Below are 18,019 nucleotides of genomic sequence, written 5' to 3'. Positions count from 1 at the left end.
AAAGAAGAATGTCATAGACACCTAGGATGGCTTGAGGGTGAGTCAATTATGGGATAATTTTTGGGTGAACTATCCCTTTAAGCAGTACATAAAGTATTGAATGAAAATGTCTCTGAAACATCTGTGTATTTGACATATATTTCATTTATTTCACTTTAGCTGTGATAAATTATGCAAACACAGCGCAAGCGTCTCTAAGGGAAGCAGAAATTGTCCGACTTCATGTCTCCGTTTGCAGCTCCTCCCCACCTGCACTCTCTTCAACACACCTTTTCTCAGAAATCGCTTTCTGCACGTTTAATTTAATACCCCAGCTCTCTCTCTTTCAGGGTGTGGATGTGTTATTCATGCAGTCAGATGGTGGACTGACACCAATGGAGCAGTTCTGTGGCTCTCGGGCAGTTCTCTCTGGTCCTGCTGGAGGAGTTGTGGGCTATGCAGTCACATGTTATGGGTTTACAGAAAAGAAGCCCGTCATTGGTTTCGACATGGGAGGTGAGAGATGAATGGGTGTATATGCTGAAGGTATAAAAGAATAGTTCCATTTACGCCTGCATGATCTCTAATAGTCACTAGGTAACAAAGCCATTGACATTGATCTTGTGCTTATGAGTAAAACTGAAACATGGGTCAGATGAATTAACAGTCAGGGAAACTAATGAGCAGAAACACAGGCAAACAGAGAGAACTGAACCAAAACACTAAAACTAAACCAAACAGAAGGATAACATGTATGTATTTGTTTATGCTTAGCATGCAGTGAAAAAGGTGTTAAACCGATTTCAGAAAGGGAAACATTTGAGCAATTTGACATTACTGGTGATGGATTTGTTTTTACAGGCACATCTACAGATGTGAGCAGATATGCTGGACAGTATGAACATGTGTTTGAAGCAACTATCTCTGGCATCACCCTGCAGGCGCCACAGCTTGACATCAACACTGTAGCAGCAGGTGGAGGCTCTCGACTGTTCTTCCGGTAACAAACATACAATATGAATATAAATCACAATGTAATGATTGATTTGTTGATTCTGTATTAACATTCTAATATAATGTTGTTTTTTTTAAATCATTTTTTGCCCAATGATTCAGTTGGTCTCATTGTGATTTTTATTTTATTTTTATAAGACAGATAAGTAAGAACCAGTGGCATTTGACATGGGGTCGTTCATGCTGAATCAATGACCAGGTTTTTTTTGTTAATAATTTAATTGGTTAAGATGACAGATTAATCAATGTCGACACAAATGCATTCATGCAAACACTGACTGTGCAGTTAGCCGAAGCTAGTGTGCACTCTCAGTTGTGGAATGTTTCTTTGTAAATAATTATTATGTTCACTGCAAACATCCTTGACAGGAGCCTATCACTTCGGTCATGGTTTAATTTTTATGTTTGGCGTCTGGTTTTCTGTGTTCAAGCGCATGGCATCTTTTCTGTTCTGTCACTATTTGCTCCCTGTCCTGCATCTTGCCCTCCCCCTGCCCGGTTTGTTACTCTCCTGACTTCTTTACCTTTCCATGTGCAAATTCAAATCGGGAGTGAAAATGAATGGTTGACTGATGATGATATCTTGGAGAGTATGGTGGCAGCCTGGCTGTTGGCAATAAATAAAGCCGACATCACATTTATTTGATTAGTAAATAAGATAAACACAAAACAACTGATGTAGTGAAATTTGTATTTATTTTACATAAAATGTATTAAAATAATTAGAAATAAATAATTTGAAAATTAATCCATTTGAAAAAAGTATTTGCACTTAAAAAGTAAATCACCACTGTCAAAATAATAGTGTTTCCTCATGACAGTTATTGGCCAAACAGAAAAAAATCGGATTATCAGCTAATAATTTTTTGAAAAAGAAAGAAAAAAATTTAAATGGTCTTTTAAATTTTTAAATTTAAATAGGTTTAAATAGGCAAATGCTTAAGCCATCCTAGGTGTATGTAACGTTCTTCTTTCAGACGAATACAATCAGAGTTATATTAAAAACTGTCCTGGCTAATCCAAACATTATAATAGAAGTGAATGGCACCCCAAAATTTGAGCCCAAAAAGGGGCATTCATCCATTATAAAAGTAATCCATACAACTCCACGAGGTTAATAAAGGCCTGCTGAAGTAAATCGATGGGTTTTTGTAAGAAAAATATCCAGAAATTAACATGTTATAAACTAAAATATCTAGTTTCCGGCTGATCTGGTGGACAATGAGGTCGGATGTAGCATAAGCGTTTGAACTGCGTGAGACGGGTCTGCAAGAAGCAGTAAGGGCTTTTTGACCTAATTTTCGTTAAATAAATAATGACACTGTGTAATATGTCATGTGTTGTTGTTCATCTGAGGTTGCATTTACCTCATTTTAAGACCTGATAAGGACCAGATGATTTTTTTATGTCCTGATCAGTGTTGGGGAAAGTTACTTTGAAAAGTAATGCATTACAATATTGCGTTACTCCCTTAAAAAGTAACTAATTGAGTTATAGTAATGTGTTACGTTACTTTTTCTCACCTGGGTTGGGCTTGTTTTGTTTGTTTTTTAGCAAAAACTTTCTATTTTTGTGCAAATGTAAAGACCCCTTTATACCAAAATTAAAATAATAAGCCTCAGGCTGAGGTAAAAATGCAAATTCACACATGTAATGTAGAGGGCGCAGCTCAAACAAATCTTTCAGCTGTTCTGCCATTCTGGATAATGGAAGAATAGGACACAGGCGAAAAAAGTTTTACCAATAAAAACAAAAAATCTAGTAATTTTTGCTCATGGTTTAACTAAATCATCGAAAGTTAGCAGCAAGACATTGGTCAATAAAGGTAAATTAATAAAATATTTGTTTTATTTAACATTTATTTATTGGAGGTTTGCATAGTATTCTGATTTTGCATTTAACTGATTTTATTCATTTTGAGAAGTACTGAATCTTTATTGTGCAAGTGAGATGAACAAATGCTCACATTTAGTCTAGAACTACAACAACTCTTATGTTTACACACACCAACTCTGCATGTACTCTCGATTTTTCTCAACATGGGGACAAGAGAGCTGTCAGTCAAATAAATGTGAACAAATAAGTTGCGTTTCTTTTTTGAAAAAGTAACTGATATTTTGTTGTGAATTTTAAATGTAATGCGTTACTTTACTAGTTACTTGAAAAAGTAATCTGATTACGTAACTCAAGTTACTTGAGTAATGCGTTACCCCCAACACTGGTCCTGATATGTAAAACCATCAAATTCAATAGCGTGTCCTTTCTTTTTTACATGAAAGAGTGAGAGTAACCTTAACCTCGTGTATGTTTGGAAGGTTGAATATTCCTTCTATTGTCTGTTTGTATTTCAGGTCAGGGATGTTTGTTGTGGGGCCAGAATCTGCTGGTGCTCATCCCGGACCGGCCTGCTATAGAAAGGGTAAGAGTGGATGTTAGGTTCTTATCAGACTCGCTGTCTTTCCATCTTATTCTTGCTTGTACATTTAGCACTTTAGCCCTACATTGCCTAATACTTGTGATGGGGAACAACAGTTAAGGACATAAGACCAGTTGTGAAGAATGAAGGCCAAGAGTCAGTAGTGCCATTAATTAAATATTTTTTTTAATGAAGAATAGTTTGCAGTTTCATCAGCAGAAGCCAGCTTCAAGTCTCACAAGGAGTTTGTAGGGCGCACTCTCTCTGTATACATACAATTTCTCAACACAATTATACTCTTTCAAAGGACTAGCTATGTCATTTCTGCAGGTTGAATGATTTCTGATTGGCTAAGAGCAAATAGTTAGTTCCAAAACATGGTCAGTTAATCAGATGCACATCTCCATAGATCACTTGACGCTTTCACCCCGGAATTAGGCACGTAGTGAACTTCCAGGACTGGAGCAGGCGCCATCTTGTCCAGAGCAACATACTGCCAATCTCCCTAGGATGCCCGTTGTACACCTCCAATACTGATCTGTAATAATAATAATAATAATAATAATTTGTTACATTTATATAGCGCTTTTCTGGGTACTCAAAGTGTTTTTTACTTATAGAAGAGGGGAATCTCCTCAACCACCGCCAATGTGCAGCATCCGCCTGGATAATGCGACGGCAGCCATATTGCGCCAGAACGCCCACCACACACCAGCTTATTGGTGGAGAGGAGTATATGCGGATGCAATCGGTATATGGGAATGAATAGGAATCCATGATGGACAGAGGCCAATGGGCAAATTTGACAGGATGCCGGGGTTACACCCCTACTCTTTGTCAGGACCTCGGTTTAACTTCTTGTGTCCCCATCACTATACTGGGGTGTTAGGACCCACACAGACCACAGGGTGAGCACCCCCTGCTGGCCTCACTAATACCTCTTCCAGCAGCTACCTAGTTTTTTCCCAGGAGGTCTCCCATCCAGGTACTGACCAGGCTCAGCCTTGCTTAGCTTTAGAGGGAAACCAGTCTTGGGCTACAGGGTGATATGGCTGCTGGGCAACAGAACAGAATGTAACACAGAATACTAGCGCACATACACAGATACACATCTTCCTCAAGGTTGGAGTTGGTTAAGCGTCAACTTGAAAACAGCGTAGTTCTCCAAAACATACAGATACAGATAACATACATCCTCAAAGAGAAGAACAGGCAATATTCATCTTATTCTCTAGTGTTTCAGTAAAAATAAATAATATAAAATTAATAAAATATAATATAAAATTAATATAAATAAAAGCATATAATTCAGTAAAAATGAATTAAACCAAACCATAGAGAACAATCCAACTAGAAGAAATCATCTTAAGATGTAGGTGGATAAATATTGATTAAAGCTTTGATTATAAATGTAATTAGGATATATATATTTTTTTGAAGCAGCAGTGGTTTTATAAGCTTGATTGATTACAAAAAAGTACATATTTATCCTTTGGAAGCCGTGCTAAATGAGCAAACACTTACTGCATTCCTGACATGTTAGGGGTGTGTGATACCTCCAAAATCTAAACACACGACAGCATGTTCTTGGCTAATTTGGTTTTATCAATGACTTGATTGATTACAAAACAAGTACATATCTATTCTCTGAAAGCTGTGATAAATGATCAAACACTGTTATTGCATTCCTGACATGTTAGGGGTGTGTGATACCTTCAAAATCCCAACACACAACAGCATGTTCTTCTGTCAAGTGTTGACACATCACACATTCCTAGGCCATACCACTGTCACCTCTCAGATGCCAAATACAGACATTGCCTGTAATCATAAATACCAAGATGTATCATTCAAAAATGGGTTAGGGTGTAACCCTAACGAACCCAATGAAAGATTATTCTGTCTTACTTATTTATCTAATCCCTTTAAGTATCTACATAAAACATCCTTCAGTTTACAGACACATATCGTACCATCTCAATTGTATAACATCTTATACATTTATTTTTATTTTTCGTGTTCATAAATCGTTAATAAATTCTGTCAGACATTTTATTTTCATAACATACATTTTTGTGGCTATATTTCTTTTCATTTTAACTAATTGTCACAGTATTTCTCTATCAAATAGTTAGTCTGCAGATGCAACAATATATGATCATTATTGTCTAAGTCCCACTTATCTCTACTGCTTTGCAGAAACCAAAATATTATATTATTCGTATATCTCAATCCCAGTCGCACAGAAAACCTTATAGCCACTTGCTCCTTCTACCCCAATTACATAAATAGTAGTTATCTCGACATCTAATGTCCTGCATCCATTTAATGGTTAAAAAAAAAAAATACAGATAATGCTTTTTCTTTTTAGAAGTTATATTCCTTTGTTCGGCCACTGGCCTTTTATAAATGTGAGGAGGTCTCTGGAAAATTTGGATAGTGACTTTATCCAATTTGTCACTTTTCTCTGCCGTCAAGTCTAAAACATTTACGTTTATCATTTGGATGGTATTTAAATGTTGACCCTCAGTTGAGTTTAGACAAGGGTTTTTAACCCATGATGGACGACAATCTTCAATTTTACAATTCCAATTTATATAAATATACTTAATCATACTAATCCAGAGAGTAATTCAAATCAAGACAGAGCTGGATGACCAATCCACTTAAAGCTGCACTTTTTAAGTGGATTGGTGAAAATGAACTGCTCATTTTCAAGGTTTGCATAAAGTGTTAACTCTAAAATGATTTAAACTTTACATTTTATGTAGGTTTTACTCTTTTTTTACTCTTAACCAGTTTCAAAACATGTTTCCTTATTAAATTGTTTTTAGAAAAGTCAGCTGGGTTGTTTTGGTTCTGATATCAATGCTTGGTTTTGTTAAAGCTTTAGCAGAGCGATAGCAGACAGAGTACCATATTTGCCTCCACTCAAGCAGTCTCTCTCTCCTACTGCCCAAATAATCTTTGCAACAGCCTCCTAAGACTGTAACTTAGACAAAATGTAATATTAAATTCATTACAATATAGAACCCTTAATCGTTCACAAAGGTAAAAAATTTAAATGTTTTACTTTCAAATTAGAACCATTACGACATTTTTAGGGTTATATTTAGTTTAAATACATTTGTTATCCAGACCTTCTCTTTAAACTGCAAAAGCAGTCCTCATCTTTAGCCACCACCATGTCTTGGAATTATCCTATGCCATCTCTAATGACCTGCAGGATTAAAAACTATGATGGATACATATTAGTTCAATATCACACTGCTTCAGGGATTCACCGTAATGCTGAATCTGAAACTTCTACACAGTTATTTCCCCTAAGGCAACCAACATCATATTTCACATATAAATTAATGCATTTTGTTCTGGTCTCCAGTTAATGACAATCACCTCATGGTTTCAGCCAGCTCTTGAAAGCCCATTCCCACCATAGCTCTTTTCCTCAGGGCAATCAAAAACAAGCCATACAAGGAATGTGGTTTTTGATGAGTGGTAATTTGGGGCACCCCTGTCTGAAGGGAAGAGAGTCAGAGAGCTTTGTTTTGTGAGACACACTAGTAGTAACTTCCTGCCTGCATTCAAGGACCCAGCTTACTAGTGACCTCACACCCTTCAATAGGTAGGAGTAGGAGCTATTCTGACACCTTCTGTCTGTGATGGCTTCCAGTGTCCCTCCAACCCCTTAAAGGAGTGGAGTCCTCCGACCCCTTAATGGAATGGAGTTATCACCCACTGGTTGCATCTGATGGCTTTTTTTAATATTCAATCATTTTCAATAAAAATGATTAAGGCGGCAGTGGATTTCAGAATCCACCCCTCTCACTTGCTCTTGCCCATCTGTCCTTTACATGTCTGTGTTGACTTGAGTACTGTACTTTACTGAAGTATTATTTTTTAGGGAAACTTTTACTTTAACTTCACTACATTTGAAAGACAAATATCGTACTTTTTACTCCACTACATTTCTATCAAGGTCCTCGTTCTGTAGCAGCTTTGCAAGTCAGTGGATGATTTTTTTTTCTTCTTTAAAAGTGTTTTTTTTTTTTTTTTGCTGACAGCCTATAAGTAATCATTTTTGAAGGGTCATAATTTCCCAAAATTTTTGGAACACTGATAGTTTACAGCTAAATGGAAGAAGACGGTTCCTCGGCATAGTGTGCGCACTCATGGCCATATTAGAAAGTAAGTTTCAGTTTTCTGAAAAGATTAAAGATTAGTTTCGTTGGCATGCACTTGATGAATGACTCATAAAATGAAAAGAGAAGCTTAGACATATGGATGAATCTGAAAAAGCATGATGAAAGAGCTCAGTTCATTCTGGTTTTTGTGCCTCTCAGATGCCAGAGCACGAGTACTGAATAGAGCCTTCTTTTGCGGGGGGGTTTACGCACTTAAAAAGACAAATACGCACAAAATGTAAATTTTCATTTTGGAAAGTATTCACGTAAACAAAGTTGATTATGTCTTAAGTGAACGTAAATAGTTGGGGAACATATGTGTATCAGTGTATAGGATTTGTGCATTCTGCCTTAAAGTGACAGCAGCTTTGTAAAAAGCTTTGTAATTTTTATACAAGTATTTAAGTTAGTTCAAGGTGGTCATATGGTAGCATGTTGGATGGAGCATCACTGACTGGCTTAAACCACTATGATAGCTATAGCGTGCATTCATACAACAATGCAACAATAATAAAATAATGCATTGACATAAAAAAGGAAATTTACTTTTGATACTTAAAGGGTTAGTTCACCCAAAAATGAAAATTCTGTCATTAATTACTTACCCTCATGTCGTTCGACACCCGTAAGACCTCCGTTCGTCTTCGGAACACAAATGAAGATAAGTTGATAAAGGCCTCCATTGGCACAATGCACGGTTCACTCTCAAGACCCTTAAAAGGTACTAAAGACGTCGTTACAAAGTCCATCTCACTACAGTGGTTCTACAATAACTTTATGAATCGGCGAGAATAGTTTTTGTGCGCAAAAAAACCCTAAATAACGACTTACATAGTGATGACGATTTCAAAACACGGCCTCATGAAGCTTTGAAGCGTTATTAATCAGTGAGTCGAATCATGATTCGGATCGCGTGTCAAACCGCCAAACTGCTGAAATTTGGCGATCCAAACTGCTTATTCGACTCACTGATTCATAACGCTTCGAAGCTTCATGAGGCCGTGTTTTGAAATCGTCATCACTATGTAAGTCGTTATTTAGGGTTTTTTTGCGCACAAAAACTATTCTCGCCGATTCATAAAGTTATTGTAGAACCACTGTAGTGAGATGGACTTTGTAACAACGTCTTTAGTACCTTTTAAGGGTCTTGAGAGTGTAAAGTGCATTGTGCCAATGGAGGCCTTTCAGAGCCATCAGATTTCGACTAAAATATCTTCATTTGTGTTCCGAAGACGAACGGAGGTCTGACGGGTGTCGAACGACATGAGGGTAAGTATTTAATGACAGAATTTTCATTTTTGGGTGAACTAACCCTTTAAGTACTTTTATAAACAAGTACTTCTGTACTTTTACTTAAGTAAAAATAGTTTTTACAACTTTCACTTGTAACGGTGTAATATTTGACCAGCAGTACTTTTACTTTCACTCGAGTAATCGAATTGTGTACTTTGTCCACCTCTGGTCCCAGTTCACATACTTCAGTACATATAAGACAAAATATTGTCTATATTGTTAGAAAGTATTCGAGTACTGGGACATTAAATGGGTTAGTTAACCTTAGAATGAAAAACATTTTATCAATTACTTATCCTCATGTTGTCTCATAACACATGTTTATTCTGTTTCTCTTTTGGTTCAGGTGGTCCTCTGACTGTCACTGATGCAAATCTAGCCCTTGGCCGCCTGCTGCCTTCCTTCTTCCCAAAAATCTTTGGCCCTGGAGAAAATGAGCCTCTCTCAACTGAGGACACCATGAAGCATTTTCGCAAACTTCGACAAGAAATTAATCACTTCCTTTCAACTAACCAATCATCTAGTAGTGCTTCTGGAAGACACCACTCAGAAATGAGTGTAGAGGATGTTGCTATGGGCTTCATCAGTGTGGCTAATGAGGCCATGTGCCGGCCAATTAGAGCACTTACACAGGTACAGCACATTTTTCTGTTACTTTCGTTGTTACTGTTGTTTTCATATTTTAGATAAGAGAATAGGTGTTTTTTTATCCTTTACACTGCAAAAAATGCTTTTCTTACTTAGTATTTTTGTCTTGTTTCTGGTCCAAACATCTAAAAATTCTCAAAACAAGAAGTATTTACTAACCAAATATAAATTATTGCCTTGTTTTGGGGTTTTTGATTAAAATAAGCAAAATAATCTGCCAATGGGGTAAGCAAAATAATCTTAATTCAAACAGAAAACAAGATTATTTTGCTTACCCCATTGGCAGATTATTTTGCAGTTATTTCCCCCCAAAACAAGACAAAAACTTTTGCTTGTCTAGTAAATGCTTCTTAATGTAAGATTTTAGATATTTGGACTGAAAACAAGACAAAAATACTAAGTGAGAAAAGTATTTTTTGCAGTGTAGCAGGATTTTCCAGACTGGTTGTTGTGACAAAAGTAGAAATAAATTACCATAAGTTACCGTAACATTGAACACAAATAAAAATATTCAACCTTCTTGAGACTGAAAAACTAGAGTTTGCAGAAATAAAACTTGGTTAGGTAGCCACTGAACTTATCTAGGTAGTTTGATAACAAGATTACCCTGAGATCAAGGACAAAGCAAACACAGGCAGCTTTCATACAATGCATGAATAGTTCCTGTTTCTGTGAACAGAATTGTGCACTACAGTACACATAACAGATCTGCTGATATTTACATCCTAGTAACAGAATTTCATTTCAGAATCATTACCTGTCAAATTGGCTAGTGAGTTGACAAATTCCACATTTGGCTGGGTGTTAAGGCCACATAAGGACTATATTTTCAAGGGTGTCGACTTGCATATGGTCATCTGCCGGACGCAAAATGCGCTGTTTTGGGGCCTTTTAGAAGTTGACATGCTTTGACATTTGTATTTTTTTTCAGTTGCTTATAAACATATTAATGGCAAAAGTGTAATTTCACTGTATTCAGCACAAACTGGGCTACCATAATATCTGAGCAACATGTATGTACATGCTTGTATTTTTGAGAGAAAAATGTTTATGCATAAAACAAACATTAAAAACAAAAAAATATGTTTTAAAATGAAGGCCTCAAAACACACAATAGATGTGTTCACAAGACTTTTGAATAATGAGTGTATTTGCATTGAGTTTTTGCTTCAAACTGATGTGACAATCATTGAGCCTACTCATTTACATAAAACAATACACTGATTTAAAATTTGTAAGACAGTTTTTCTTCACAAAGCCAGTATGCGAGGAGGCGTGATATCTAATGAATGAGATAACAGCTGAGATAACAAAAGAACATAATAGCCTGCATAATGAGCTGCGTAATGAATGAGCTTCAGGTACTTATGTGACTGAGAGCAGCAGGACAAAGGACATTATATTGTACTTATCTAGTAAATTTATCTTGATTTAAGAATGTTTAAATATTTAGACTAGAAACAAGACAAAAATTACTAAGAGCATTTTTTCTACATTTTTTTGTACCATTTTTTTGTTTTGTTTTTGAAAGAAGTGTCATGCTAAAACATTTTATAATAAATAATTAAAATTAAGATACAATTTATACAAAAGCAAATTCACTGTAAAGAAAGCAATTCACTTTCTACAAACAAACAAAAAATCACTTTCTACTTAACAAAACTCCAGAATCATTTATTTAGAATGTAGTCAACAAAGGCCTATTATATTTTAAATGATCAAAAGATTTGACTGTACACTGCAAGAAATGCTCTTCTTATTTAGTTGAAAATTGTACTTATCTAGTAAATGCATCTTGATTTTAAGAATGTTTAAATATTTAGACTAGAAACAAGACAAAAATTACTAAGAGCATTTTTTGTACCATTTTTTTGTTTTGTTTTTGACAAATGCTAAAAAATTAAATACAATTTATACGAAACGAAAACGAAAGCAATTCACTTTCTACAAAACAAAACAAAATTACTTTCTACAAAACAAAACTCGATATTAACTTGAATAAACAAACTTTGATATTAAATTAAAAAAATAACATTAGGCTATAATATTTAAACATCAATATGAAGAAAAATACGTTTGACTGGTACTATATTTATAGCATCTGAGCAGACATTTGTGAATAAAAGCTTTATTGCTGTGACATTAGGCTCTTTTACAATAAACACATTCTGTCCAAAACAAGCCAAATAAATCTTGTCTAAACAGACTTGCATGTAAGACATGCAGCAGGATTCATATTTAAACGGTCTTTGTGCGTTTAATATTCACAGATGCTAGCAGAATAAACTTAACAGAATAAAGCCTACCTTACAATCAGCCCTTGCTTTAAGAAATGAACAGCTTTTTTCATGAGGTTTCTTCATGAGCTTTTCTTCTCAACGCGTGTCAAAACGATGTAGCTGAAGTAGGCTATAGCAGTACTTGATGTGTTTATTTGAGTTGATGTGTAGGCGTCGACTCTGGATCGTCAGTATTTGAATCTGAAAGAGCGCGCTCTGTGTGGGCGTGGTCGCATTAGCGCATAATGAACTGGCTCACGAAAGCGTTAGCGTTTCTTTAGACATATGTCTCATGTTTGTGAGACAAGTATTCACTAAGCTAGAGGTCCTTTTCTGAAGACTATCTGAATTAATGTCTTTGAGAGAGAGGCTGCAGATCGCGTATCATGATTGTTTTCTATATTTTGCAAAAAGCAAAACATTTTGTTTTTATTGTGACTGTACACAAAAAAAATTGAAACTTAACAGATTATAATGATGTATAACACTTGCCTGAATGATAAAATTAGTTATTTAGAGTTATTTGAGTCTCTTTGGCACTGATAAGAAAAAAAGAGAGCTGATCGGGCCGGTGTGACCGCCGACTCGAGAGGGTTAAGCACTAAAAGGTGAATTGACACCTGAATTTAGCTGCAGTGTGTACATGGCCTTAATTTCATACTCTGGTTAAATTTCTGCATTTGCTGACACTTCATGACATCAGTTCCCTGAGAATCGAACCAAAAACCATTATGCTACTTTTTGAGCTACAGCAACACCTCTGTACATCTAAATTATCTGTCGTGTAACCTTTTAAACAAAGAATGTACCACTGTAAAGTAGTTTAACATCATATCAGAATTGACCGTGTACTTGTTCCTTGAGTTATCCTAATGAAAGGAATTGTTTGTCTTTGTAATCTTTAATCAGAATGAAAAAACTTTTCCACTGATAATTCTGGAATGTAATGCCCACCATCTAACCAATTACAGGACGGATATCTACATTTTTGTTTTAAATATCAGCTCTCTCTCAACAGGCTAAAGGGCATGATACATCTGAGCATGTGCTGGCATGTTTTGGAGGAGCTGGTGGTCAACATGCTTGTGCCATCGCAAGAGCCTTAGGCATGAAGACTGTCTACATACACAAGTATGTCTGTATGTTTATATGTGTCCATCTGTGTCTTTTAGTGTGTTTAGCTTTTGTCACCATACTTGAATGGGATGGGAAAGAGATGCTTATTCCAGAATATGTTGTGCTGTGAATAAATTCATTTGTCAATGGCTAATGGTCATCAAATTCTGCTTATACATGAAGGGTGTGTACATGACGCTGTCTACCAAATTTTGTGATTGGCTCGCAAAAATTATTGAATACATTTGTGTTATTTCAGGAACTTGAAGAGTTATAATCTGTGAGCTATAATCTCAATTATTTGTTATTTTACCCGATGGAGTTTTGGTTTCTTGCCACTTTCGCCTTTGGCTTTTGGCTTGCTCAGTTGGGGACACTAAATATTCAATTATATTACTGATCTGCCCGCATTGACACTATATGATAATTGAAATGAGCTGGATGACATCACCGTTTTCTCCAGAGCGTCTGTACAGCCGAGTTAAATTCTGTTGCATTATTTTCCTGTTTAATACTGTGAAGCTGCTTTGAAACGATCTGCATTGTAAAAAGCTCTATATAAATAAAGGGGACTTGACTTGACTTGACTTGACTTATTCCGAATCTATGGGTGGACCTGACTTGTTTCTATTTTGTCAGTACATTGGCAGATGTGGTCCATAATGACTGATTGCTCTGTCTTGAGGTACACATGGAAAATATCATCAGTTTTTAATATCACTGTGCATTATAGCTTAAGAAAATGAAGAATTGTCCAACTGTGATCACAGAAGTTTTAATATGACATTGAAAAAATCTCTTCAAATGTCCTTAGTCCCCAACATTGGTTGCATGGCCTAAAATTAACACTCGCCAAGTGCCAAATGTGAGTAAAAATATGTGTTGACAGGTATCAATCAATGAAACGGTGTCAATCGTTATTTGGCCGGTAACATTTTTATTACTTCTAATGCAATGTTATGAGAACATGAACATGAATAAACGCTTAGGATAGTTGATTGGGCAGTGCCGCAATCAACTGGCAATTTGAGCCTTGCAAATTTAAATATTAAAGGTCAAGAAGACAAAATTATTAGGGCCCGAGAACCGATGGTGTGAGGACCCTATTGTAATTGCTCGGCCAATTCTTCTTCATTCTTCTTCTCCGAAATTAATCGCATTTTTGAGGGCCTAAACATGCATGAAAACTTTGCACATGCACCAGAAGTCTTATATGGGTTTCAGAATTTGGTGTGGCAAAATGGCTCGTTAGCGGCACCTACAAAATTTCCCCATTTGCACTATGTTTCATGTAAGAGTATGAAATTCGGTAGACACATGTAACAGCCCAATACCTACAAAAAAGTCCTTGTGAGCAAAATCTGAAAACCCAATATGAGAATATGAGATATTTAGAATTTTTCTCTGCAAAATGTTGTAGTTTTTGCCATTTGCAGGCATTGTACTTTAACAAACTCCTCCTAGAGATTTAATCAGATCAACATCAAATGTGGTAAGTCTAATCTAAAGGCCTTAGCGATTTTAAATTGCATTAAATTTGTGTTAAATTTTATTTGTATCTTTGATCTACTATGTTCATGTGTGCTATTGCTTGCTATTCGATTATTTGTTCTTGTGTTTTTTTTTACTGTTAACTTAATAATGTTTTACATTTATATTAGTTAGGCTAGTAGTTTTAGCTGTGATATTGAAATTGGAATGGAGAACTGTGAATTTTCACTGGTAACAAAAATGTTGGTGTCACTACTGTCTATTTTTCCAAACATGGCCAGTAAAAAATCTTTATGGCTTGTAAATTTTCTTAAGTCACCGGCCATTGGCAGGCGTTGCAAAAAGTTGTTAGGCCCTGATTGGCCGTATTTAATATTTATATTCATTCTGTATTTAAAATAAAGTGCCTTATGAGAACTGACAACCATGGCTGTTGGGGAGTCTTTAGGACTATACGAACATTGACATGAAGTGCTTAAGTTTTTTAAATGAATTAATGACAGTACAATACTCCTTCTCTTTCTACTGTTAGATACAGCGGAGTGCTGTCAGCATATGGTTTGGCTTTGGCTGATGTGGTGGAGGAGGTTCAGGAACCGTGTTCTCTACAGTATGAAATGGGCTCATACTCTAAGCTGGACCACAGGATAGAGGAACTCTCTCAACGCTGCGGCCAAATACTGAGCAAACAAGGCTTTAGCAGGTCACTCTCAAGGATAAAATCACAGTGAAAGCTTCTCTTTTTGCTCATCTGGTGTATCATTAACGTTTAACAAACACAAATGAAAATGCAACAAATATTATTGTAATGACAAGATGATAATTACATGATTGTCTCCGTACAGTTCTCAGATCAGTATAGAAGTGTTCCTGCACCTGCGCTATGAGGGCACAGATTGCGCGCTCATGATCACGGCTGCAGGTCACCCCAGTAACGCCCACTCTTGTCGCTCGGGAGACTTCCGCACCGCCTTCACTAAACGGTACTGCTGTTTCCATTGCGTCAAAAATGACTCCTGTTGTTTCCTCTTCTGTCTCTCACTCTTTCTGTTTCTACATCAGATATCTGAAAGAGTTCGGCTTCACCATCACAGATCGGCCAATCATGGTGGATGATATCCGTGTGCGTGGTTCTGGGAAGTCTGGAATTAGGTCAAAAGTGCAGCCCAAAGCAGGGCAGAAATCTCCAAAACCTATTACGGTATTAAAAACCAATGCAAACCTAACCATATTTTTTTTTAAGAACATACTCTGAAACTGCTCCTTCAGACAGCTGCAGATGTTAGGAAGTCAAGGTATTGCTCAAAGACGCAATGGACCCTTTTCACATTTCTGTGGTTCTCAAAAACAGAGGCCATCATAGTTGGGTAAGCTTCTATGGTAAATGGAAACTACAACAAATATGTTGAGAACAACAAATGTGTTCTCATTTGCTCCAATAGCAAAAGAAAAAAAATCATACTAAAGTTTCTATTACTTTGCAAAAAGCAGATTACTTTAGTGAGGAGAGAGAAAGATGTTAAATCTGCATCAATCCCTCAAGCGATGTATTAGAAACATTCATGCAGCTGCGTTAACTTGTCTTCTGTCATTTAATGACAAGGTAATATAACACAAAGTATAGTGTTATAAATATACAATGCATTTTTAAAAAATAAAAAAAAATCTAGAAAATGTTGCTAGATTTTCGATGTCTATAATAGTGGAAACGCGTCATCACCGTCTGGAAATGGTCTATGCCTTAAAGGGTTAGTTCACCCAAAAATGAAAATTCTGTCATTAATTACTTACCCTCATGTCGTTCGACACCCGTCAGACCTCCGTTCATCTTCGGAACACAAATGAAGATATTTAAGTTGAAATCTGATGGCTCTGAAAGGCCTCCATTGACACAATGGCACTTAACACTCTCAAGACCCTTAAAAGGTACTAAAGGCGTCGTTACAAAGTCCATCTCACTACAGTGGTTCTTAAATAACTTTATGAATCGGCGACAATAGTTTTTGTGCGCAAAAAAACCCTAAATAACGACTTACATAGTGATGACGATTTCAAAACACAGCATCATGAAGCTTCGAAGCGTTATGAATCAGTGAGTCGATTCAGTGGTTTGAATCGCCAAATTTCAGCAGTTTGGCATTTGACACGCAATCCGAATCATCATTCGGCTCATTGATTCATAACGCTTCAAAGCTTCATGATGCCGTGTTTTGAAATCGTCATCACTATGTAAGTCGTTATTTAGGGTTTTTTTTTTATTCATAAAGTTATTTTAGAACCACTGTAGTGAGATGGACTTTGTAACGACGTCTTTAGTACCTTTTAAGGGTCTTGAGAGTGTAAAGTGCCATTGTGTCAATGGAGGCCTTTCAGAGCCATCAGATTTCAACTAAAATATCTTCATTTCTGTTCCGAAGATGAACGGAGGTCTTACGGGTGTCGAACGACATGAGGGTAAGTAATTAATGACAGAATTTTCATTTTTGGGTGAACTAACCCTTTAACTTCACTGTTATTGGCTATGACGTTTGACCTGTGTAGTCCATTAAAGCACAGCTATGCTGCGTCCCAATTCGCCTGCTTATACTATGCCCTAAAATAGGTAATGTACATACTTTTGAGTTTGTAGAAGAACAGAAAGCAAGCTTCGGGACATACTACTTTTCATAATTGCGTCTTTAACGGACTGCTCTGTCGCTTAGTTATGTGCATCCTGTCACCGTTTAAACTGCCCTGTCAATCATATTGTCACCGTTAAAATCCTTCACATTCAATTTAAGTTTAATTTCATACTGCTTCGAAGAGAAATGTAGTACCACATTAATCTGCCAGGTGTGGGTCTTTCATGCAGGAAAATCTCCTCATGTGCATAATGATGCATTTAAAATTTAATGACCAAACAAATCTTTAAAAAAGTTCACAATGCTGTTGCAGATGAAATATAATGTGAATAACATTGAAAAAATTTATTTTTGTCAGGTTAGATACTGATTATTAATCACTCAAACCCCTTTATCGAAAACCTCTCTACTTAAACGTCGGACTCCCACATTCGCCATGTTTGTAGTTTTTAAAGACTTTTTATTTTTTGTGTTTGTAGTTGTAGAATCCTTGTCCAAAGCACAATAGGTTGTGGGCGATGTTAGCCATCAGAGTGTGCATGGATCTGCACTTTGGATTCTAACTGGAAAAAGTAGACCATCTGGGTATGTGTATGTGAATTGGGACACAGTTAGTGTTGATGATTTGGGGTACACTAAAGTTGGTCGCACACCGGATGAGAAGTGCATCATCGCGGCTAGGAAAACTCTCAGGTATCACATCATGTTCATTTCAAGGCTGAGGTCCAATGCAGTGCTTCTAATCACCAAACAGACAAAAGTGAACAAAGTGGCATTACATTTTGAAGTTTGGTGTTTGAAAAAACAGTGCAAACGGAAAAGAGAAAGGGTGATCTATATTATTATAGTTCTCTATATTAAAGGATATTGACTTTATTCTAGCCACACAATGCACAATCTTTCAGCCCAGGGCTAAGTCACCTGTTGCGCTTCTCGTCTGGCGTGCGACCCCCTTAAAGGGATAGCTCACCTAAAAAA

At 36.4% G+C, this 18,019-nt stretch overlaps 1 protein-coding gene across 3 annotated transcripts in view; it reads left to right on the top strand.

The window, feature by feature from the left end:
- Positions 1–18,019, top strand: part of oplah (5-oxoprolinase, ATP-hydrolysing) — a 71,988-nt gene that overhangs the window by 27,975 nt on the left and 25,994 nt on the right. For all 3 annotated transcript variants that reach the window (XM_079846251.1, XM_079846253.1, XM_079846252.1), the window contains 8 exons: positions 330–495; positions 841–979; positions 3,345–3,412; positions 9,233–9,519; positions 12,832–12,944; positions 14,953–15,123; positions 15,266–15,403; positions 15,483–15,621. In XM_079846251.1, coding sequence (XP_079702377.1) covers positions 330–495; positions 841–979; positions 3,345–3,412; positions 9,233–9,519; positions 12,832–12,944; positions 14,953–15,123; positions 15,266–15,403; positions 15,483–15,621 — 1,221 coding nt within the window. The remainder of the gene's footprint in view (positions 1–329; positions 496–840; positions 980–3,344; positions 3,413–9,232; positions 9,520–12,831; positions 12,945–14,952; positions 15,124–15,265; positions 15,404–15,482; positions 15,622–18,019) is intronic.

Source organism: Gobio gobio (genome assembly GCF_949357685.1).
Source record: "Gobio gobio genome assembly, chromosome: 20".
NCBI classification, from domain to species: domain Eukaryota; kingdom Metazoa; phylum Chordata; class Actinopteri; order Cypriniformes; family Gobionidae; genus Gobio; species Gobio gobio.
The sequence above is the reverse complement of the archived record's forward strand: the minus strand, read 5'-3'. Positions and strand labels throughout refer to the sequence as shown.